The sequence below is a fragment of the Perca fluviatilis genome, chromosome 5, assembly GCF_010015445.1.
Source record: "Perca fluviatilis chromosome 5, GENO_Pfluv_1.0, whole genome shotgun sequence".
Lineage (NCBI taxonomy): Eukaryota > Metazoa > Chordata > Actinopteri > Perciformes > Percidae > Perca > Perca fluviatilis.
The window spans coordinates 16,973,378-16,996,273 of NC_053116.1; the positions used below are offsets into that span (position 1 = coordinate 16,973,378).

Here is a 22,896-nt window from a genome sequence, read left to right on the forward strand (position 1 = left end):
GCTACTCCACTACATTTCCTATATAAAATGTATACTTTTACTCCGTTATATTTCCACTAAGCATCTTCGTTACTCGTTACGAAAAAATTAAATTAGAAGAAATGTGTGCAACTGCAATAAGGGAGGTTTGGCGAATCACTGCTCCTAGATTGCATTACGCACGCTCTGCACGCCGCGCGCTCTATTTCAGCGCTTGTTTGTTGCTAAAGGAGGAGGAGGACGCACAACTGAAACCGCCATGGAAGCACGAGCACCTACTGGAGGACCTCCCGTTATCGTAGACGACCACCCCGACGATAGTGGTGAACTCGGTGAACAGGGTAGTGATGAAGATAACGTCATACACCCGAGGCCGTATTTGCAAGAAATGTTTCTGTACATTGATGTCAGCTCTAAAAATCAGCTGTTTGTTCTTTGAACTTAAGAGAATTGTGCCTGAAAAGTCCTAGAAAAGAATGTGATTTTGATTTGATGAGTGAGATTAAGAAGATATGGGAACCCTGAATATGCTTTATGCTTTAGTATAAGAAAGCCACAATAAAGTTCACAATAAAAGTTCTAACCGCTTGCTTTTAAAAAAAAAAAAACTTTTACTTTTACTTCAAATACTTAAGTACATTAAATATCAGAAAATTACTTTTGATACTTAAGTACAGTATATATCAGATACTTTAAGACTTTTACTTAAGTAATATTCTAAAAGGTAACTTTCACTTCTACCAAAGTCTTTTTCTAGTACGATACTTGTACTTTTACTCAAGTATTGCTTTCTAGTACTTTATACAACACTGCCTATCTGCACCTTAAAGGGGTGTTGTACTCAACATTCAGAACATTAATATAGCAGCAAACAACAAATTGCTATGTAAAGATATAGTGGAGTAATGGCATCCTAAGTCACACTCCCTCTGTGTGTGTTGTAGCCTAACATGAGCATCTCTGGTCTTTGTTTTGATAGCCGGTCTGGCCCACGCATGCATGTTAGTGCATGTGGTCGTGAAAAAAACGTAGGTATTTAATAGTGCTGTCAGTTCAATGCGTTATTAACAGCGTACATTTTTTTATCGCGAGATTAACGTTCTTTTTAGCCTAGCAAACTTTGTAGTTTTCTTCACATGCTGTTGCAACAACTAGGAACATTAGAAAAACTACAACACCACACCGGATCTCGCTAGACCGGAAACAAAACAACAGGCACGCTGCACACACTTGTTTGGGCTTGCGAGACGGCCAAAGAGTAGTAGACTAACGTTACGTTTTGAGTGGATGGTGAGCGCGAGACGCCGAAATGGATGTCAATAAGATTCTGAATGGTAAGTTTACTTTTAAAAAGTTGCCAAATGGTTCCATTGACAAGACCAAAGTGATCTGTGTTTTGTCGTTGTGAACTGAGCTATCATCGCAGCACGTCCAGTCTGAAATACCACTTGATGGCCAAGCACACAGCTGATGTGAATTCTCCGCCTCCTCGTCAAAGCTAGGCGACAAAAGCACAAAGCAAGCCGATCAACCTTTCCATGTTGATAAGAGCATTAAAATGAGAAAAAATAATGTGACAAAAAGAAATCAAGGGACATTTAGAATAGATAAAAATGTGCAATTAATTGCGAGTTAACTATGACATTAATGCGATTAATCGCGATTAAATATTTTAATCTTTTGACAGCACTAGTATTTAGCGTATTGGGGTCTGTGAGAGCTGTGTGGAGGCAATCCCAGCTACTGTTTTTTTCAGTATTTCGAGTACAGTCCCTTTAATTCCTGTTTGAAGTCATTTACATAATGTGTTAAGAATTACCTATGTGTATGGGAACTGATAAAAAAGGTAACACTTAAAATGTATTACTGCGGCGCAAAAAGGTATGGTGAAATTTTTTTTATGTACCTAAATTATGTGCTGGTGCACCTAAATGAAAAAGATAAACGAAAAAGTTAGTCCTGGTACAGTAACCAGGATATCCTGAACCCGGGACAGGATGTGATAAATCATTTTTAAAATGTGTTTTATTTTTGGAGAGATGATACATGCTGGAAAATATATATCTAGACGCTTTGATTCCCCTTAATTCTTATACTGCTGTGTGCTCGGTAGTGGTTTTGACGTGCATCACATGCCACCAATGTTTATGTTTTTTTTTCTTTTCTTCTTCCAATTCTTCACTTATGACTGATGGCTTGAACATTGTAGTCTCAGTGGCCCTATCTTGTGTCATTGTTAAGCAAATACAAATAAAGTGGGGCATTCTCATGGGGCAATGCAAGCCAGGACTCCATCACTATACAATGGCTAGCATTGTCATTGGGGGCCAAAGTGATTCTACTTATTACACATCTTTCCTCTGCCATGGGAATCTATGGCAGTCCATAGAACCGTACAGTAAAAAGTTGTGAAATTTGGCACATTGATTCGGGACAGTCCCATAATTCATTTCACGATATGCCCGATTTTGAACATCGAGATATAGTTGGAATCCTTGGATGACACTGAACTCACTGCACCCCATGATGTCAATATCCGCCATGTTGGACCTTCTGCCATATTGGATTTGATCAAAAACACTGAAAAGTTTTCACAAGTCACAAGATTTCTCTGATTTTCATGAAACTTGGCACAGATGATCTTCAGACCAAGCCGCACAAAAGTTATTCCATTGCGTATTGATATTTGAAAGCGTTTGCCCGTCACAGCCAATCAAAATTGATGGCGAAGCTGCTAAATAGGAAGTGAACTCATATCTCAGGGAGGCTATCCCGTATCAAAACCAATCTCAATACTTGGATTCATGACCCAATTAGGAGGAGGCTTGAGGGCGCTATAATCACAGGAAGTAGGCTCATATCTCAGCAACGCTTTCACATATCGAAACCAAACTCGGTACATCGATTTGGGACCCCATCCTGAGGACACACAATAAATTTCGAGTCTTTTGACCACTATGGGGAGTGCTATAATCACAGGAAGTAGGCTCATATCTCAGCAATGCTTTCACGTATCAGAACCAAACTTGGTACATGGACCTGGGACCCTATCCCGAGGAAGCACAATACATTTTGAGTCTTTTGACCACTAAGGGGGGCGCTATAATCACAGGAAGTAGGCTCATATCTCAGCAATGCTTTTATGTATAGAAAACAAACTTAGTATATGGACTTGGGACCCCATTCTGAGGACACACAATAAATTTGGTGACCTTCAACCACTAGGGGGGTGCTAAAGTTACAGGAAATGAGCTCATATCTCGAAACCAAACATGGTACATGGACTTGGGACCGCATCCTCAGGACGCACAATCAATTTGGAGTCTTTTGACCACTAGGTGAGTGCTATAATCACAGGAAGTAGGCTCATATCTCACCAACGCTTTCATGTATCGAAACCAAACTTTGTACATGGACTCAAGACCCAATCCGGAGGACGTAAAATAAATGTTGTGACCTTTGACAACAATTTGTGTAATTTGGCCTCTAGGGGCACTGTAACAAAGTGAATGAGCTGATATCTCAGCCTTTCTTTATCCAACTGCCGTCAAAGTATAGGGTAAAGAGGACAGAACAGAACACTACTACTACTCACATACATACCTGGACACTCTAACTGCTCTTAACTGCTAATTTATGCTAAATGTCATTTATTTATTAACTGTATAATAACACAATACCATACACAGACCTATATATATATATATATATATATATATATATATATATATATATATATATATATATACTTTATTTATCTGTAGTTTATTGTTGTTTACGGTTTGTTTATTTTTTGTAAAAATATTTAGCTAAAAGTTTAATGTTATTCTTATACTGTATTTTTTTCTATCTTTTTTCTATTTAAAGAGTGTTTTGTAAGATGCTAAAATCTGCTACTGGAAATCTAATTTCCTTGTGGGAGTCATCCCAAAAGGATCAATAAAGAGAAGTCTAAGTCTAAGTTGCTATGAGTGCTTGCTCATGTATATTATTGTCTTGTTGTAAATTACTGTAAGACTGAAAGATTGTATGCTATATTTGCATATCTATTTTACTTTGTATAATATAATTTTGGGAAATAAGGGGCAGGTCCAAATAAGCTATTTGCTTCTGCCTGCTCCTTCTCGAACGAATCGTTCTTATATTTTTTCTTTTTTTGTTGTTGTTTTTGTTAGATTCTGATTGTTTGTGGTTTATCATATGTTTTTATGTTTTGCAACATTGTTAATTGTTCGAGATAAACAAATAAACTAAACTAAACTAAAACTCATGCCATGGCAACGCCATTCATGCTAGTGTACTGCTTGGCCCCCTCATTGCTGCTTGCAGCTATATTTTTAAGAGAGATTTCATGAATTTCTTTCTCATTGGCTAAGAGACACTAATTAGGCAGGTTATTGGGCAGGTTATTGCACACTAAAAGACAGGTGAAGCTGGCATCCTTTGATTAAAAATAGTTAAATATCAATCAATCATATGCAGTCACTTTCACTGTCATTCTCTCATCTACATCCATGTGCTTCATTCGTCCTGTGGAACTAACGTTCCCGCGGTACAGCTTGACGTCGGACTTAAATATGTGTCGGACCACCATACCCTACGAATAGCTCATACTGTAAAGCCAATATAAGACTATTTCGCTGGTGCAGCGGGTTCGTTTGAGAGTTTGTGTGCTGATATAATGAAAACAGTTACATTATCTGAGAGAAGTTGATAATTTCCTGAAAAGATGTTTGTCAGACCGTTTCGTGTCAAATCCAACACCGCAATCAAAGGATCAGACAGGTGAGTCTCTGACAGCTGACGGCAGCATGCACTGTCAGCTCAAACCACAGTGCTTGTCGCCATTTATTCCTATCTACAGTGTATGCCATTTTATTTATGTAGTGTACTCAAAAAGCTCAACATTAAAGGTATCAGAAGGCTGCCCAGATATTAGACCTCACCTGCCTTTGCTGGAGCACGTCAGAACTAGAGTAGCTACTTCCTGTTTTAAGCTTTATTTTTGTTGTTGTTCGTTAGTTGTAGTTAGCTATTCTGAATCCAATATTATTTTAGGATTTTTGTTCACGTTGTCATTTAATACAAGCCAAAGCCAATATCCAGAATCATCCCTGAAATACTTTATACATACATACGTCAGTTACATTCGTTCTTCTTATTCAGTAAAAACCTCAAGTTATTATATTGCTGGAAATGGCAGTGCACAAACAACACCACAATGGAAAATAGCATTTCTTTGACAAGCAGGCCCTTTATTAGAAAACCTGTTAAGTAGGGCTGAACGATTTTGGAAAATAATCTAATTGTGATTTATTTCACCAATATTGCGATTGCGATTTAATATGCGATTATTTTTTTAAGCTCTTTCTTCTGTATTATTCAACAAAGACAAGCAATAAATCATTGTATAGTATGAACAACACAAGATTAGATAGATTAAACAAACTGTTCTTTCCTGGATGCCAGGCCTGTATGTGATGATGAAATTAGGTGATACATGAATTTATATGACTGTCATCTTTTATTTAACTACTTCAATCACAGTAGTATATTAATTATTATAATTTATTAAGCGACTTTGAGTCTGTGAAAAGCACTATATAATTAAATGTATTATTATTATTATTATTATTATTATTATATTGAGCACTGACCAAGCTTGGTGTAAACATGCATATGAAAGTCAGAAACAAATCACACAATCTAAAGTGCAAATTGCAGAAATATAAAAACAAATATGTGGCTTTACCACACTTAGTAGTATTTAGATTATTTAATTATTATTTACTGTAATAAACATATGTAAACATGGGGATTGCACTTTTTAAACACTGTCTTTGAACTTTACTAGACAGTTAAATAAGTAAAAATATAGTATACATGTATATATACACACAATGGTGTATTTCTTTACAGCGCACAAAGATGGGCTGCCTCCTGCCCGAAAAAAACCCTGTTGCAATTACTAGTATGACGTTACCCAGTGACTGAGACTTTTGTTTTTACCTTTAGGAGAAAGCTCAAAGCTGACATATCTGGAGCCTTTCCTACGCTGTCTGCTGACGAGCTGTCTGAACTGGTCCCCAACAAAGAGGAATTAAATGTGGTGAAGATTTATGTACATAAGGGAGATTCTGTGACACTTTATGTTCTTCACAAAAATCCACTGTTCTTTGAATTGGAGAAACGACTTTATCCTACAGGTAATGAGCTGGCTGTTAAGTTGCATTGAAATAATTAACTGGATACAATACTGTAAGCTGTACATTTTATAATTATTTTAATATTTTATAATATGCATTGTCATATTTTTCAGTATATGTGCTTTGGCGCTACCCTGCTATCCTGCCGACATTTAGGACATGGCCTCCTGTGCTTCAAAAGTTGATTGGAGGGGCAGGTACATTATTTTTTCTAAGATCAAGACCTGAACAGATGTTTAATATTGTACATTTAGATTGAATTTAAGTAACAAAATACTGTGTTTCCCCAAAGATCTCATGCTGCCAGGTGTGGTGGCGCCTTCAAGCGGTCTCCCAGATGTGAAACCGGGCGACTGCTGTTCTGTTACATTAGTGAACAATAGGTAGGTTATGATAAAAGATTTGGAAAGACGTCTCAACATGATCTTCACAGAAGCGTGACACTGTTCTCCTGGTTGATTGCAGAGCTCCTGTTGCAGTTGGTACTGCTGCAGTGTCCAGAGACGAGATGCACAGTTTGGGTATGAAAGGGAGAGGAGTGTGTGTTCTCCACGCGTACATGGATAATCTCTGGTGAGTAGCTTCCATTTTCCTGCAGATTTCAATAATTCATTTTTGTGAACGTTTTTGTTAAAAGGGATAGTTTGAACTCTTATTGCAGAGCATTAGGTGAGAAGATTGAAACCGCTCTCATGTCTAATAGTGGAATAAATAAATTTTCACTCTCAAAAGAAAGGTAAAAAATAATTTCCCCAATTTGTTGAACTATTCCTTTTTAATATTGCGATCACAGTATTGATCGAAATCATCCACCAATTTTTTTTTTCCTTCAATTAGTATTATGTTCAATAACCCTCTAAAGACCGAGACACACCAAGCCGATAATCGGCCGTTGGACAGTCTGGCGAGTTCAGTGACTCGAGTCTGTTCGGTGTGTCCCGTGCCGTCGTCCGTCCGAGAGGCTGTCGGCCTTCATTTTGGCCGACCTGACATGTTCAGTCGGAGGCAGGGCAGTCGGGACTCACCCGGAAATGGCGAGCGGAATGAGCGTGACTAGAGTCTCTCAAAATCTGACGAAAATCTTTTAAACTGACCTTTGTTGAGCTGAAATGAAGACAGATTCAGCAACCGCATGGCTTATTTCTCGCTTAAAATGTTTTCAGAAACACGTTTCAGTGAACTATTTTAGTACAATATGAGATCGTATTCTGAACGAGTTGCCATGACAGTCTGACTTTGAATTTCCGGAGAAAACAAACCCATGTGACGCGTTCGTCCAATCAGCTGCCGGTTTTCATTTTTTGGGCAACAATGCAGATTAGAGCCGCCTGCTGTTATGGAGACGTATTATGTCTCGTCTCTTTGGTGTGTTCTGTGGCACTTTTTGGACCAACAAGGGGAGACCGATCAATCCGACTGGCTTTTCTGCCGAGGGTCGGCCATCTCGTTGGTGTGTAACAGCTATTAAAAGTAATGTTCTCAGAGCTGGTACTTTGAAAGTTTTAATTGTTTAATTGTACCTAAAATTATGATTACATTTTCAGGATTAACCGTGCAGCTCTACAGTCGAGTAAACTTTGCACATGTGTTTTTTAGGGCTTTTGGAGACAAGTCAGGTCCTCCTACTTTACCGGATGCAGAGAGTGAAGGACAAGGGGTGAATGGAGAGGAATATGAGGTTGATGAGATGGAGGAGGAGGTTGAGGAGGAGGCTGAGAAGTGTGTGGAGGAGGAGCAGAGTCCCAGTCAAACAGTCACAGATCAAGCCTGCTCTGGTATTGAGGAGCTGAGTCTGGCTGAGCAGGAGGAAGAGAAAGGTGATAAGGGCAATGAGGAAGAGGAGGGAAACCAGGATGACCAGAAAATGCCACAAGGTACCAGACTTAGTCACGCCTCCCACCATTTTTGTTACAATGTCATTTAAAAGGGAACTATTTTAAAATATTAAAGTACATACCACCACACTTATTTTAAAGGGGTGATAGAATGATTATATAGGGTATTTCACACTGTTCCTTATGGTCTCCTAATGGGGTATGTAACATTGGTTGGGCTGAAAATGGCCTGGTTGATATTTTACTGGCCCTTATGCATCCCTGTGTTTTGGCCCTATTTGTAACAAGAGCTTTTCTTCCAAATATGGTATGGTCATGAATATTTAGATGAGCTGCGCGCTGATTGGTTGTGCGACTTGCCATAAGCAGACATTAGAGACGCCTGATTTGGTTGAGCCGAATCCCCAATACACATACATTAGAGACGACAGAATCTCATATTCCAGACACTGCAATGTTTCATTACCAAATTCACTTCTGAGACTTTTTTAAGCGAGAAATCAACTATATAAAGCTGAAATATGGGCCGTTTTACAAAAATTGATGGCTAATTGCAAATTTGGTAAGACGTGTCGGACTTTAGGAGCTCCACACAGTCTGACGAGAAAGCGGCAGCCTGCTGGGCTCCATACCCAGCGCAAAGTCACCCTTTGTGGATACTGCACTACGGGGCTCCGCGGCCAGCTGCCGGCATAACTCTAATATACGTACGGAATTTTATTTGAATTTCGTCACGCCACTTATATAACCTCATTCCCCAATGTCTTATAAAGCTAACCGTTGTGTCCGATTTGATTTTAAGGCATTTTTATGAACGCAAGGCATCTTTGTAGGACGACCAGCTGCTTGCTATATGTCCCATTCATTACAATGGGGAAATACCGCAGCTAGCTAGCTACACTGTCGCCATAACTAAATTATATTTACAGTTTGAATTTCGTCACGCCACTTATATAACATCATTCCCCAATGTCTTATAAAGCTAACCGTTGTGTCCGGATTTGATTTTAAGGCTTTTTATGAAGCCCGTCTTTGTAGGGACGACCAGCTGCTTGCTATATGTCCCATTCATTACAATGGGGAAATACCGCAGCTAGCTAGCTACACTGTCGCCATAACTAAATTATATTTACAGTTTGAATTTCGTCACGCCACTTATACAACATAATTCCCCAATGTCTTATAAAGCTAACCGTTGTGTCCGATTTGATTTTATGGCATTTTTATGAACGCAAGGCGTCTTTGTAGGACGAGCAGCTGCTAGCTATATGTCCCATTCATTACAATGGGGAAATATCGCAGCTTGCTCACTTTCGCATAACTAAAGTATATTTACAGTTTGAATTTCGTCACGGCATGAATATTACAGGTTCCTCAAGGTCTTACAAAGCTTAGCTAACACTTGTCGGATTTCAATTGAATGTATTTTTGTGAATGTCAGAGTTAGGAGGAGGCTAGCTAGCTCTCATTGATGGACTCCATCTCACCGCGGCTCTATCAATGAGACTCACGGACAAGAAGCTTTTTCCCGATTGTTTGTTTAAATAACTCAACACACATACCCATTATAAGATTAACTGGAACCTGCGGGCTGCGGTAAAAGATTGCGGGCGTAACAAGCTCGCTGACACTGCGGTCAGGGCGGCGATGTAGCAACCAGGCAGCACCAACACCTGCACTAAACTCCGACACACAGTCGGAGAAAATTTGCAATTAGCCATCCATTTTCAAAAAAGCGGCCCATATTTGGAGCTTTATATGGTTGATTTCTCGCATAAAAAAGTTTCAGAAGTGAATTTTGTAATGGAATAGCAGAGATCTGCGGTGACCTAGCTAGATTCAGAAAACTACCTGATCTCAGGTCAGTTGTGTAGCCTATGTAAATGTTGGGGCGTGACCGTTCTCTTAATACACCCATGGGCTGACAAAGGTTCCGGTTTTTGGGAGGTTGACGTCAACTTCCAGCTTTGTTGGGATTCGCCCGTTTTCAGCGGCAGTTTCAAAATATGAGATTTTCATAGTAAAGGGGTGTCAATGGGACTTTGAGCTTCTATTTATGTCCTATTGACTCAAAAGTACCATTATCCCGGATTCAGATCAAATTGACACATTTACTACTTAATGATTGCAGGGCAGGCTTGAGGACTTGCCAAGTTAATTTAGTGACCATATGGTTGTGTTTTGTGGATACAAGTAGAGAATAACATTTTCTGATGTGCCAAAATGGGAGCCTGTTTAGAGGGAAAAGGATATGACCCGGGTCATCATGCCCTGATTTCACAGAGATAATGGACGCCTTGCTGTTGCAGTGTTTTCTCTATGCTCTCAAGAGCAAAGTGAAAAAGACGGATCTCCCCCTGCTGACCAGTACATTTCTCCGCAACCACATGTTTGCCTGCTGGTAAAGTACTGTTCATCTTTTAAGACTTGTTGAGGAAGAATTACATTTAGTTCTGAAAACATCTTGTATTATTTCAGCCCAAGTGGAAAGCAACTTGATATCAAGAAATCCAGCTATAAAAAGGTATTTTAGATGTCCATTTTACACACGTAAGTAAACTATCGTATAACCCCATCTGTAAGCATTTATTCAATGTTTCTTCCAACAGCTGTCCAAGTTTCTACAGGCCATGCAGAAGCAGCACAACCTTGTGCGAGTGAAAGAACTGACCAAGGGTGTGGAGAGCATTGTGGAGGTGGACTGGAAAAATTCAGAGTGAGCCAACCCCTCCTCAACTTAAAGAAATTCTTGGTTGAGATTCAAACTCACAGCCCGCCCACATTTTAAAACTGACTAGCCCTTTGTTTTTCCATTTTATTACATTAACACTTTATAGACTGCGTTCCTTCAAAGTTCCAGAGGAGACGGATGTTGAAGCAACTCCGGTGCAGGATGGAAGGGAAGGAGAACCTCCGTACCACCCCCCTGAGATCACAACTCTGTACTCTGTGTCAGCTCGACTGGAGCCTCTCTTTCTAGATGCAAAGAAGAGGTGTGTCTGTGTTTTTCTAACCCCGACTCTTGTTGCATCCACATTTTTTGCATGGTTCAGACAGCAGGGGGACATATCAGGGAGAGTTCAAGCTTGTGTATCAACAAGCATCCATTAGTCTCATGTTTACTTGAGTGCAACACTGAATCCCTACCAACTCCAGGAGGGTTGTTCTGTAAATGATCTCAACCTCTGACCTCCCTGCATGGTCAGATAAGATAAGACAGTTTTCTCATGACACTGGTCCCACAACTATTAATATTAGGCCATGTCTAAAATCACTCCCTTGTTCACCTACTTACTACTCCAATATAATAAATGGTCGGTTGCATTGTGGGAGTGGTATCAGAAAGTAGTGTACATGTCATGGACACTATTGTTTTGTTCTTTAGGTCTTATTTTCACAGCAGGCATTTTGACTCGTCATAGTAGAAAAAGCACAGACGTAACATTAACAATGTCAGTGTTCCAGTAGGCTGTGACAGTGAGCCAGCATGCACAATACCAAGACCCTGAAACTGAAGCAGCTAAATGCATTCAAGCTATTATTAATTTTATTTTTTACACCTGTGGTTTTCCTACTGTGACATGTCAAGATGTCTTTAGTGAAAACATGCCTATGTGGACATGTTTGAGGCCACAATATAGTGTATACATTTCACACTAAGAAAATGCAATATACAATTATATAGTTATAAGAGGTCATTTTGTTACTGCTATGGTTAATTTTCCAATCAATACATCTATAGCTGTGTCGTACATACCTGCCTTACTAAACACAGTTAGGCTGCTAATTTCCTATTATATACTCTAAAAAGTCCCCCCTGTACAGCCAATTAGCAGACATCTAGTTGAAGCTTTTCAAATTATACATATTTGCATAATCATATGTTCTGGATTTTTAAACAAGGGATAAGGTATATATGTAATATTAAGAATTTTTAATTAATTATTAAAAATGTAATTAATGTGTTATTCCAAGCAAAGTGTTTTATGTGTCTTAAAACAATGTCTGGAAAGGACCTTTTTAAATAGCTATGTTCACCTTTTGGGCTGTTTTGTACTGGATGTTTTTTCTTGTTTAGTATTGTGTATTTTAAAGCTCCATGTAGGGACAGGGATTGCAAACTAGCGTAAGCTATAAATGCTGTGGTATGTGTGGACATTAGTCTATAGCCGCTTTCCGACCAGGTAGTTACAGGAACATATTATAGGAAAAGTCCACTTCTAAGCAGTTCTACTAACTACTCTCCCCCAAAACCGTTTTCTTTCAATTTGCATTCACACTGGCCAGGTGGCCATAGGGGCTATAGGAGGGGTAAGGGAGTAGGCTAATGCAAGCACGGCAATGGTCTTTATAGCATTAAAATCAGAAAACAAATACACCAAAAAAGTATGAACTACATACTAAATCTAATGTATATAGCATATTTGTCATAATTTGAACAAGTCTCCCGAAACGGGTATCTCTCTCTCCCCCGTGTGTGTGTGTGTGTGTGTGTGTGTGTGTGTGTGTGTGTGTGTGTGTGTGTGTGTGTGTGTGTGTGTGTGTGTGTGTGTGTGTGTGTGTGTGTGTGTGTGTGTGTGTGTGTGTGTGTGTGTGTGTGTGTGTGTGTGTGTGTGTGTGTGTGTGTGTGTGTGTGTGTGTGTGTGTGTGTGTGAGACGGCCGGACAGCAAGGTTGTCAACCCCGCAGGGCACTCTTGTGGAGTTTAACGCCGAAAAGGCAGCTAACCACAGGTTCCCGTTAATCTCATGATGGACATGTGTTGTGATATTTAAACAAACGAACCGTAAACGGCCAAATAAAAGCCTGTTTTTTACGAGAGCGGTCTGAGAGACCACCAGCTGACAGCGGGGATTCTGAGCAGGACATGGCCGAGCGGCGAGCTTGCGGCCGGGGCAGGCGCCTGCTGACTGTCGCCTCACTTCATGGAGCTTCTCACCTCCGAAATGTTAACCGTTAATTTCTCGACTAAAACTTTGTCAGAAGTGAATTTAGTGATGAATAAGATGGCAAAAATTGTCAGTACCGGAAACTCGACCCTCGTTTACCTAGGTCCCTATGCTGAGAAAGGAACAGCGAAAAGCCCCTGCTCTGAAGTAGGAGCTGAAAGAGTTACAGGAACTGCAGCCAGAGGGACTTAAAAATCCCCAAATTGGTCCAGGTCTAGGAATTTTATCTTCTAGGAACTGCAAAATCCCTCCGGTCGGAAAGCGGCTAATGCTATGTACTGGTACTAGTCCCTATAGAAATAAATATTAAATACATAAAATAAATGAATACAAAAGTGTGTTTTTGCCAACTCTATGTATTTGTTTTAAAATTGGTGTAGAATTCAGTAGTGTTACAGAGGTCTTTAAAAACTATGTAAGCTGAAGACACTTTGGTACATTTCTCACACATGCACATTTATTATTGTACTTTTGTGTGCTTAAATGCCCCTACAGGAAAGGAACAATACTGCAGTCTGCTGAAGTGAGACATATTGTCACAGAATATGTGAAGAAGAATGAACTGGTGGATGAAAATAATAAGAAGTAAGTAGATGCTTAAAATCTACAGATATCAAAACATATTGTCATTATTACCACGACCAAGAAGGTTTGATAAAGGTTATAATTTTGTTTCATTTAATGTTTGTCTGTGAAGGTATCTCAAGAATATATTAATGGAATAATAAGACACGTGAGTTAAAACCAATAAAAGAAGTTTAGCAAACCACACTACTGAAAGGCACCGCTTAAAAGACAGGAGGAAGAACCTTTTTAATCAAACAACACTGAAGGCACAGAGCTCAGTTTGAGTTTAAACATAATCCACCCTGCCAGTTGTTTTGTAACTGGGTGCAGTGGTAAAAGGGCTACCCTAATGGCCACTGAACATATACAGAGCTGACCCCAGACCATGTGATGTTGTTATAATTGACTAAAATGCTAAAAATGTGACTCTGAAACAGACATCTCATGTTCCCTTTTAAGTCATGACAATCAGACATCTCCTGATGTGAAACTAATTGAAAATGAGCGATGGGAAAAATTAAATAACATCTGCCATGCAACTGGCATAGCATAATACGGCAGCATGTTTCCTGTTGACTGCCATTCGTCCACTGTATAATGTGTTTTTTTTCAATACTTTTCTGCCCTCTACAGTTACGTGACCATAAACCCTACTCTGTGTGACTGTTTGCTGGAGAAATCAGAGTACCAGGAGGTCGAGTCTCTCAAGTGGGATGACCTCTTTAGCAGGTAAAGACTTATTTTGTTTTCTTATTTGTTATTTTTAAAGGACCATGTGCAGTATCAAATATAAATGTTGTCGTACCAGATTTGGCACTTCTTTAGCAAGACTACATACAGTATATACTTTGGAATTTTATAGATTAACAATTGATTAAAAAAAATAGATGAAGTGATCATGAAAATAATCATTAGTTGCGACATCCTTTATACCAACATGTGATATACTGTACTGCGGGCAGGGGGAGACAGTCAGCATCATCATTGCAGGATGAAATAATTATCCTAATGCAAATCTGTAATCCAAATGTGATCTGTATACAACAATAATACAGCTGCTCTGAAGTCTTACACTCACAACATCTGCTTTGTAACCACTGCTATAAAAGATCAAGATATACTTTTTAAGAACCAAAGACAGCCCATAACATTTTAGTTTCTTTTGCCTTAAGGGAAATCCACTTTGCTTAATGTTGAGGCAGACTTTAATTAGAAAATGGTTTTGGTGGGAGTAATCAGAATCTCAGGGGGAGTTTGTGGTTCTGGTTTGTGGTTCTGGGCTTCCTCGCATTGCTTTTTCAACCCATGAAAGTTATTAAGAATTACAGGCGTCTTTATCTATTTGAATATTTAATGGTGAGTTCATGAAATACGGATTAGCATTGACCACCTCAGGTGTTTCTTTTTAATTTGATGGATTTCCAGTGCAAACCTTCACATTTGCTATCTATGTGTGATGAACAAAGTATAAAAAAAAAACAACCGCTTACGTGGACATCGAGTTTTTGGTGATCATATGCTCTACATTACAACCTAATTCAACAGTATCCCTGCCATTCCCCATCGCTCTATCTTCCCGTTTTGGTGTAGGTTAAACAATACCACCTCATTTTCACAGGTCATTGGAACGAATGCAGGAGTGCTATCAAGTTGTGTTCCCCGGACAAGCACCCGTAAAGAAGAAGGGCCACATTGAGCCTATAGACATCTCTGTGGCTTCTCGAGGCTCCAATAAGAAGGTGACAGCTTTTACTACGCTCTCTTAAATTGCCAGCTGTAGATCAGCAGGGAGTTCTTCAAAATTATTTCTACCAATAGTGATATATGTGAGTTTAACAAGAGTCTGGGGCCATGCATAGTGGTGCTTTGAGCTAAATGCTAACTTTAGCATAGTCACAATGACAATGCTAACATGCTGATGTTTAGCTGATGTTTAGCAGATATAAGATTACCATGTTCACAATCTCAGTTAACTGTGTTAGCATGCTAACGTTTGCTAATTAGAACTAAAGGCACATAGAACTGAGGCAAAAGGGGATGTCAATTTTTTTTTGTGATCAACAATTTTTTATTAGGATAGATTGAAATGTTACATTTACAGTCACATTTACTTTGAACATACACAAACTACACGACACTCAATACATAGCTCATGAGAGATAAAAGCGAGATGGTGAAGGAGATGTAAGATAGCAGTTACAATGTCAAAATTAGCTAGGAAGTATAAATCATTCCCCAGGAAAAAAATAAGAATAAAAAAAATTTAAAACACCCACAAATCTACATTCAGGTCAGAATTTTCTGTTTCACAAGGTGGTCTTGGATGGACCGTGTGATCTGCGACCATGCCTGGATTGTTGTTAATTTGGCCTTGTTGAGACGTGCAGTTGTTCACTCAAGAGAAGTAATCTACTGGTATTGGTGTTAATTTTGTCACCTATTTTTAATTTAGTCTTAGTCTTGTGCCAAATGTCCTTGTTAGTTTTAGTCCTATTTAGTCATTGACATATCTTTTTTTTGTTAGTCAAGTTTTAGTCGACTAAAAGTCTCGTCATTTAAGTCTAGTTTTAGTCAAAAGGAACCAAGCAGTTGGCCTGTTTGGAACAGACACATGCTCCAAACGGGCACTGCACTAGTTCTATCTCATGATGAAAAAGTAGAGACAATTGTAGACGAAAATTAAGAGAGATTTTATCTTAGTTATTATTTTATGCAAAACATTTTAGTCTCGTTTTTTTTCGTCAACAATAATGCATGTTAATTTCGTTTTAGTCAGCGTTTTTGGACATTGGTGCAGTTTCGTCATCGTCTTGTCTTAGTCATGGAAAAAAAGGTTGTTGACGAAAATATTTAGTCTCGTCTGACGAAATTAACACTAACTGGTAGGCAGTTAGCCAGTATTGTGTTAAGGGTAGATTAGGGTGGAACCAAAGCCTTAAGATGGTCTTTTTTGCTGCCATAAGCCCTGCCAGGAGTAGTCTCCATTGGTTGAGAGTGAGGGATAGAGGGGATGTTAGTTTTGCAAATGTTTAGTTTGGATCTCCACAGTTATTAACTTATTCTGAGGTGGAGTTAACCACAAATGCCAACCTCCAATTTTTTTTAAAGTCTGACCTGCCGATTCCAAGAACTATAATTGACAGCATACACAAACATTTTAGAATTTTTTTCTTTTAATGGAAAATGTAATTGTAGGTTCATAATAAAAATATAAGACTATTTCAGTAATTCAACTTAAAAAGGTAAAACTAATATATTATACAGACTTATTACATGCAAAGCGAGATATTTCAAGCATTTATTTGTTATAATTTTGATGATTATGGCTTACAGTTTATGAAAACCCTCAGAAAATTAGAATATTGTGAAAAGGTTCAATATTGTATGCTCAAAGTGTCACTTTAATCAGCTAATTAATCCAAAACATCTGCAAAGGGTTCCTGAGCCTTTCAGTGGTCTCTCAGTCTGGTTCAGTAGAATTCACAATCGTGTGAGATGCTCCTCGGATATTACCTGCACAGTAACACACCTAATCTAAGTATTTCAAAAGACACACACACACAGATGTCTATACAGTAAAAACCACTACGTGATTACCGTTATATCCGAGGGTTGAAGTTGCATTTTAACGGGGCAGTGCAAGTTGCTGCTGTGGTTTAGCTGAAGCATAACGCAGCCTGAGCTTTCATGTTACAATATAAAAAGGTGTTGACTTAGCTAGCACGCAAACAGTTAATTTACATGTCTACGAGCATGTTAGCAAACTACACCAAGAGACAAATACCGAGGAATATTGATAGAAAGCAGGGGAAACTAGTACTTCCATACTTTTTTAGCATTGGCTAATTAGCAACCTGCCTGGCATTAGATGTTAGCTTCCGAGCTAGTTAGCAGCTAGCCCCAGAAGCTCATGAAAACCAGGCTTTCACCGAACCACTCTTTTTGTTTCAAAATTGGAAGTCAAATGAATGCCGTTTGTGTTTAGCCTACATCAGTTTCTGTCATCTAATGTGAAACAAGAGGCTATATATCTGCTTCGCTACCGTCTTTTATTTTTTTTTAAGATTATTTCTTGGGCATTTTCAGGCCTTTATCGACAGGACAGCTGAAGAAATGAAAGGGGAGAGAGAGGGGGAAAGACATGCAGCAAAGGGCTGCAGGCCGGAGTCGAACCCGGGCCCGCTGCGTCGAGGAGCAAACCTCCACACAGCTTCAGTACTGTCTTGGTCCGTTCAGCGTATGGGGAGTGACGTAGGCAAAAATAAATAAATGACTGACTTGGATGTGGGCTTGATGTCAAGCCCCGCCTTCCCACAGGCTGCAGCGAGATGCTCCTCAAATTAGGCAAAGATCGGCCATTAGGGGCACTATAATCAACGTAGACGAGTTTTGGCCCTTTTACTCAATCAATGTTAATGGGATATTTGCAATGGGAATGTACCACAGACCTTGCAGCTCACACTTATCAATATTTATTGATGTTTGCCTTTCGCATGCTCCCCTGGTTCTCTACAATAAACAAACTTCTTAACCCCCCTGACAAAGTTTCTGCAACCTTCACAGTGGACAAATGCAACTCTTTTTCTCTCACTTTTTCAATCCAAAATCAACACCATTTACAACAACTTGACTACCTCCTCTGCTCCTTCAACAACCACACCTGCCTCCCCCCCTCCACCCTCTCAGTCACTGTCTCAATTCTCTCTGCTGTCCCATGTGGTCAGGGGGGTTAAGAAGGTTGTTTATTGTAGAGAATTGTTAAAGGTAGTATGTATATGCATGGAGATGAACTGTTAACCACTACATTTGCAACCGCAATGTACCACAGACCTTGCGGCTCACACCTCTCAATATTTACGGAAGTTTGCCTCCCCACCATCAGGCTTTGGGTCCCGCTTTCGCGCACTCCCTGGGTCATCGGGGGCGACTTGCACCGGGAGGCTTGGACCCCATCATAACTGCTTGCAGTTCTAGTATTGATTTATTGTTCAATTGTTTCCATATGCTACCTGTAGGTGACACTAATAAAGAACCTGGAAGTGTACGGTTTGGATCCTGCAGTCGTTGCCACTGCTTTGCAGCGTAGAGTCCAGGCCAGCTCTGTCTTACAGCCCATCCCTGGGTCCAAGGACAAAGTGCTTGTCCAGATCCAAGGCAATCAGATTCATCAAGTTGGCAATTTGCTACTAGGTTTGAACAGTTTAACAGTTTCTCTCAATTGCTTTATTCGTACAAATACATTCAGTTTGTCTAATCCTTATTTTCAATTTCAGATCATTATCAAATTCCTCGCAAGTACATCCAAGGACTAGACAAAGCTCCAAAAGGGGGAAAGAAGAAGTAACATTTCAACCTTTAAAGCTGTTTTACTGTCGGCCATTCATAATAAATACAGGTGATTTACTGTCCTCTTCTAAAGGTTGATGAATGTCGCAATTTTGTTGTGTTCTTTTGTACTGATTCGGCTTCCAGAGATATTAAGTTACTGTAAGTTACTGTAGTAAGTTACTGATAGGATCATTTAAAAACGAGACCAGTATTGTTTTCCTTAATTTCTGATGGTGAAAAGCGCTTTTGGAAAAAACTAGGGCTGCCCCCTGAAAGTCAAAGAATGGAATCATCAGTCGGAGTCCCCTCAGTCGACTAAAGTTCTTCAAGTCGAGCAGTCAGGGTTTTTTTTTGTCAGTCCGTGTCGTCGGTGTGCAGTATACTTCTGGGGCATTTCAGTCCCCAGAAGAAACCGCAGAGTGAGTGCTTCTCGCTTTCAGGGTAAGTCTGTGTGAGATGAATGCAGCTGCCCAGAGGAAGAGAGGCCTTGTCCGGTTAGACTCTGAGTTAATGTTACCTTCTGTCTTTTGCTTAGAAGTGGTAAATTTACAGCTCACAGCAACTTGTCACAATATTCTCTCTGGCTTTTGTTTGATAACTAGTGTCGGCAAATAATGGTGGTGCACATTTCCGATCCATCGTTAGTAATTAGCTTGCATTAGCTCAGAGGGTGCTCTTGGCTTGTTTACAATTTTATGTGAACGTTACGGTCACCCTGTTCAAAAATCTGGCCGTTCAATAACACGTTACTTGTTAGTCTAAATGAAGAAAAAAGGATAGTTAGGGCCCGAGCGCCGACAGCGGTGAAGGCCCTATTGAAACTGAAGGAATTATGATTCCTTCTTTCTTACGGCAAATTAATCGCCTTTTTGAGGGGTTTAACATACTCAAAAACTCACCAAAATTGGCGGTCGCATCAGGCCTGGTGAAAATGTAAGTATTTTAAGGGTTTCAGGAATAGGCGCACAAAAAATGGCTCGCTAGCGCCCCCTACAACATTTTTAAAATTGAGCCCCTGCAGTACGTTTAACGTAGACTAACAAAACCTGGTACGCATATTTAGAAATAGACCTAAAATTCAAGGTGCTATACTTTAACAAACTACTTTGAGATTTCATCCGATCAACTTCAACTTTGGTGTTTGCTATCTCAAGACCTCAACGATGAAAAGTTATTAAAAGTAAAACTTTTTGTCCAACGGTGTGGGCATGGTGGCCATTTTGAGCGTTTATCAATGAACGAAGTTGTTGTAACTTTAGTGTACATTGTCATATCTGCCCGAAATCTCTCCCTATTGACAAGGGTCCAGGCCGGAGGACAGCTATAGGTAAAAATTTACTTTTGGTCATAGCGTCCCCTGCTGGCAACAGGAAATCAGCCTTATATGACAAACTTCATCCGATTTACATGAAACTTATGTGTGGTCTACATGTGATACTGAGCCGGCCCCTATACTTTAACCACGCATTCCGCATTTTATGACTTTTGAACCGTTTGCGATGTCCGACAGTCGCGCAAATACACAGCCGCATGGAGCCAGTAACCCTGACGCGCAAGGAGGTGCGAGGGCCCGTCCAATATTGCTTGCAGCTTTAATTGAATATTAGTATTGAACAGCCAAATCCGATTTGACTGACACAATTCTGAGTCGGGTACAGCCCTAGAGAAAACTATTCTAGCAGGTTTAGACGTGTAAAACCATCAGATTAAACAAAAACTTTTTTCAATTAATTTTACGTAATTTCTCCAATGTTAGGTTGATGTTTTCAAAATATTTGCCACATTTTAAAAAGGAAATAACTCATTTTTAAGAACCTTAATCTATTTTAAAACCATATGGGGCATTCCTAAAAATGTGTTACCTGTTGGTGTGACTGTATTTAGGCATTAACATTTTGTTTAATTTGTTTGTGGATTAAATGGTTTATATATATGTGTGTGTGTGTGTGTGTGTGTGTGGGGGTGTATGTTCTTCACAATTTTGAAAACGGCATATTTTGACATACAACTGTTTTTTTGTTTTTTTTTTACATTTTATGCCATTTTTAGACAGCCGGCAGTGGAGAGATGACAGGAAATGAGGGGAGTGAAAGACGAGGAATGACATGTAGAAGGTCCCCAGCTGGACGCTGCAGGGGCATTGTTGCAGGTCTGAGCTTTAACTCCAGGGTCAGTAGAGCACTTCCATACAGCAATTCTTAACCTGTATTTCCACGTTTGCACCTGGAAGCTCCACTGGAACAGATGAGGAGGAAGGTCAGGGCAAGTGTCTCTCTTCCCCTAGCCCCTTTTATATCATGTTAGTCGCTGTAGATTGTAATTAATTTTATTAAAGCAGATACCTTAAAGTCCACATAAATGGTTCTCATTCAACACATTAACTAGTATATTTCAAGATATGTAGTTTGTTTGTTCAAAACACTGCAGTAAATAAAGAAACATGGATACAATAGAAAATAAACCTGTTATTTTTTGCTGTGTTTCTTAAAATTCAAGTCACCAACATTTCACATCACCACAACCAAGATCTTTTTGATATTCCCCCTGTGGTAAATTCCTTCAATCTCCTCACAAATTGTGCCATTATTTTTCACTTGATTTTGGTTGTTGTCAGGGTTTTATGTTTTTTTTAGTGATGGACTCTACTTTAACTGAGGCTGTATGCAATTATACAGCCTCAGTTATGTTGAGGTCAGGTCTCTGTGGTGACCAATCTAGTGTTCCATCTGCACATTTGCTTTCTAAGTCTATATCACGTTCGTGGTGTTTTTGATGATGTTGTCGTGGTTAAAGATGGAATTTGCGCCAATTGTTTCCCTGGAGGCAATCAAGATTTAATTCTACTCCTTTTCTCGATGGAAAAGATGTTTTCGCTCTTTTCCTAATTGGCTTCGGCAAGAGTTTAATGGCAGGTGATTTGTGTATTTTGAAAGTGCCTGGCTTTACCAAACAGTTTCCAATGAGGGCTTCTCAGATGGTTGTGTGTAACAAACCATATGGCGCGTCAGGTTAGGGGTGTATGCAGCCTGAAAGGAATACCTGGAGATACTACTTAGGGTTCGGCTCAAAAAAAAAATTCTCCTAAAAAGACGCTAGAATTAAATATCAAAGACCAGACAGTAGAGCACAGTGTAGTAAAGATGCAACTAAGTATCCAGTGTATCCACAGAAGGCTTTTCGACTGGCATGATTTGTAACACCAACTCAAATTTGGAATTTGCTCCATTAAACAGTCTGCCAAGAAAATGGCTGAATTCCATTTAGCTGCTTCAGGGTCCTTATATTGCTCATGCTGGCTCACTGTCACACGGTCATGACTTACAGGGACACTTGAATAAAGCAGAGCCATCGTTAATGTTATTAGTAACATCTGTGCTTTTCCTACTTTGACAAATTAAAATGTCCCCAGTGACAAAGGCGTATTGCCATAGAAGACAACCATGTACTTGTTACATGCTAGCACAAGCACCCCTAGTTTAAATAATCAAAACTTGACTAAGGAATTAATAGCTGGAGTGCATTCTGGGAACCATACCTGCATTCTTGCTTTGTAGCATCTTAAAAACATACCCACAATGATTTCTGGGGGGAAATACAATCTATTCTTCTTACATTTTGTTTTAATGTCTAAATGTACTTATTTCAATGCTATTGAGGGTAAATAAATACTTCCTAGATATAAAAAGCTTTCAGCACAATTTTCTCAGATGATTAGGACTAATTTACAGTACTGCAGGGGAAAGTAGCACAATACAGTATTGTACCTATTCTAGCTTAGGTAATATTTTTGTATTTTACAAATTTCTGAGTAATTAAGAGTTTTCACAGTTTCAGCAGGTGAACACTTGATTTGGACACAACTGGTGTAGAAATACACAGACCAATGAACAGAAAGACTGAGGATTGGACAGTAACAAGCAACAGGTGAGTAGAAACGGAGGGAAACTAACAAGACAATTGGGAACAGGTGAGATCAGAACAGGAGGGAAACTAACAAGACAAATGCAGACCAAATAAGGGGATGGGCGGAGAC

At 39.4% G+C, this 22,896-nt stretch overlaps 1 protein-coding gene across 2 annotated transcripts; it reads left to right on the forward strand.

The window, feature by feature from the left end:
- The first annotated feature begins 4,519 nt into the window (after positions 1 to 4,519).
- eif2d (eukaryotic translation initiation factor 2D) lies at positions 4,520 to 21,324 on the forward strand. Of its 2 annotated transcripts, XR_005639235.1 has the most exons (16): positions 4,521 to 4,764; positions 5,995 to 6,185; positions 6,299 to 6,382; positions 6,478 to 6,568; positions 6,651 to 6,758; positions 7,782 to 8,059; positions 10,304 to 10,421; positions 10,499 to 10,544; positions 10,630 to 10,736; positions 10,858 to 11,013; positions 13,464 to 13,553; positions 14,169 to 14,264; positions 15,154 to 15,274; positions 18,551 to 18,725; positions 18,809 to 18,930; positions 20,913 to 21,324. XR_005639235.1 is itself a non-coding variant. In XM_039800868.1 (15 exons), the coding sequence occupies exons 1-15, from the start codon at positions 4,709 to 4,711 to the stop codon at positions 18,877 to 18,879; spliced, it is 1,788 nt and encodes a 595-aa protein (XP_039656802.1). In that variant the 5' UTR covers positions 4,520 to 4,708; the 3' UTR covers positions 18,880 to 18,957. The 2 variants fall into 2 exon arrangements, 1 of the variants encoding a protein (XP_039656802.1); XM_039800868.1 differs by lacking the exon at positions 20,913 to 21,324 and having other exon boundaries at positions 4,520 to 4,764; positions 18,809 to 18,957.
- Positions 21,325 to 22,896: the final 1,572 nt, after the last annotated feature.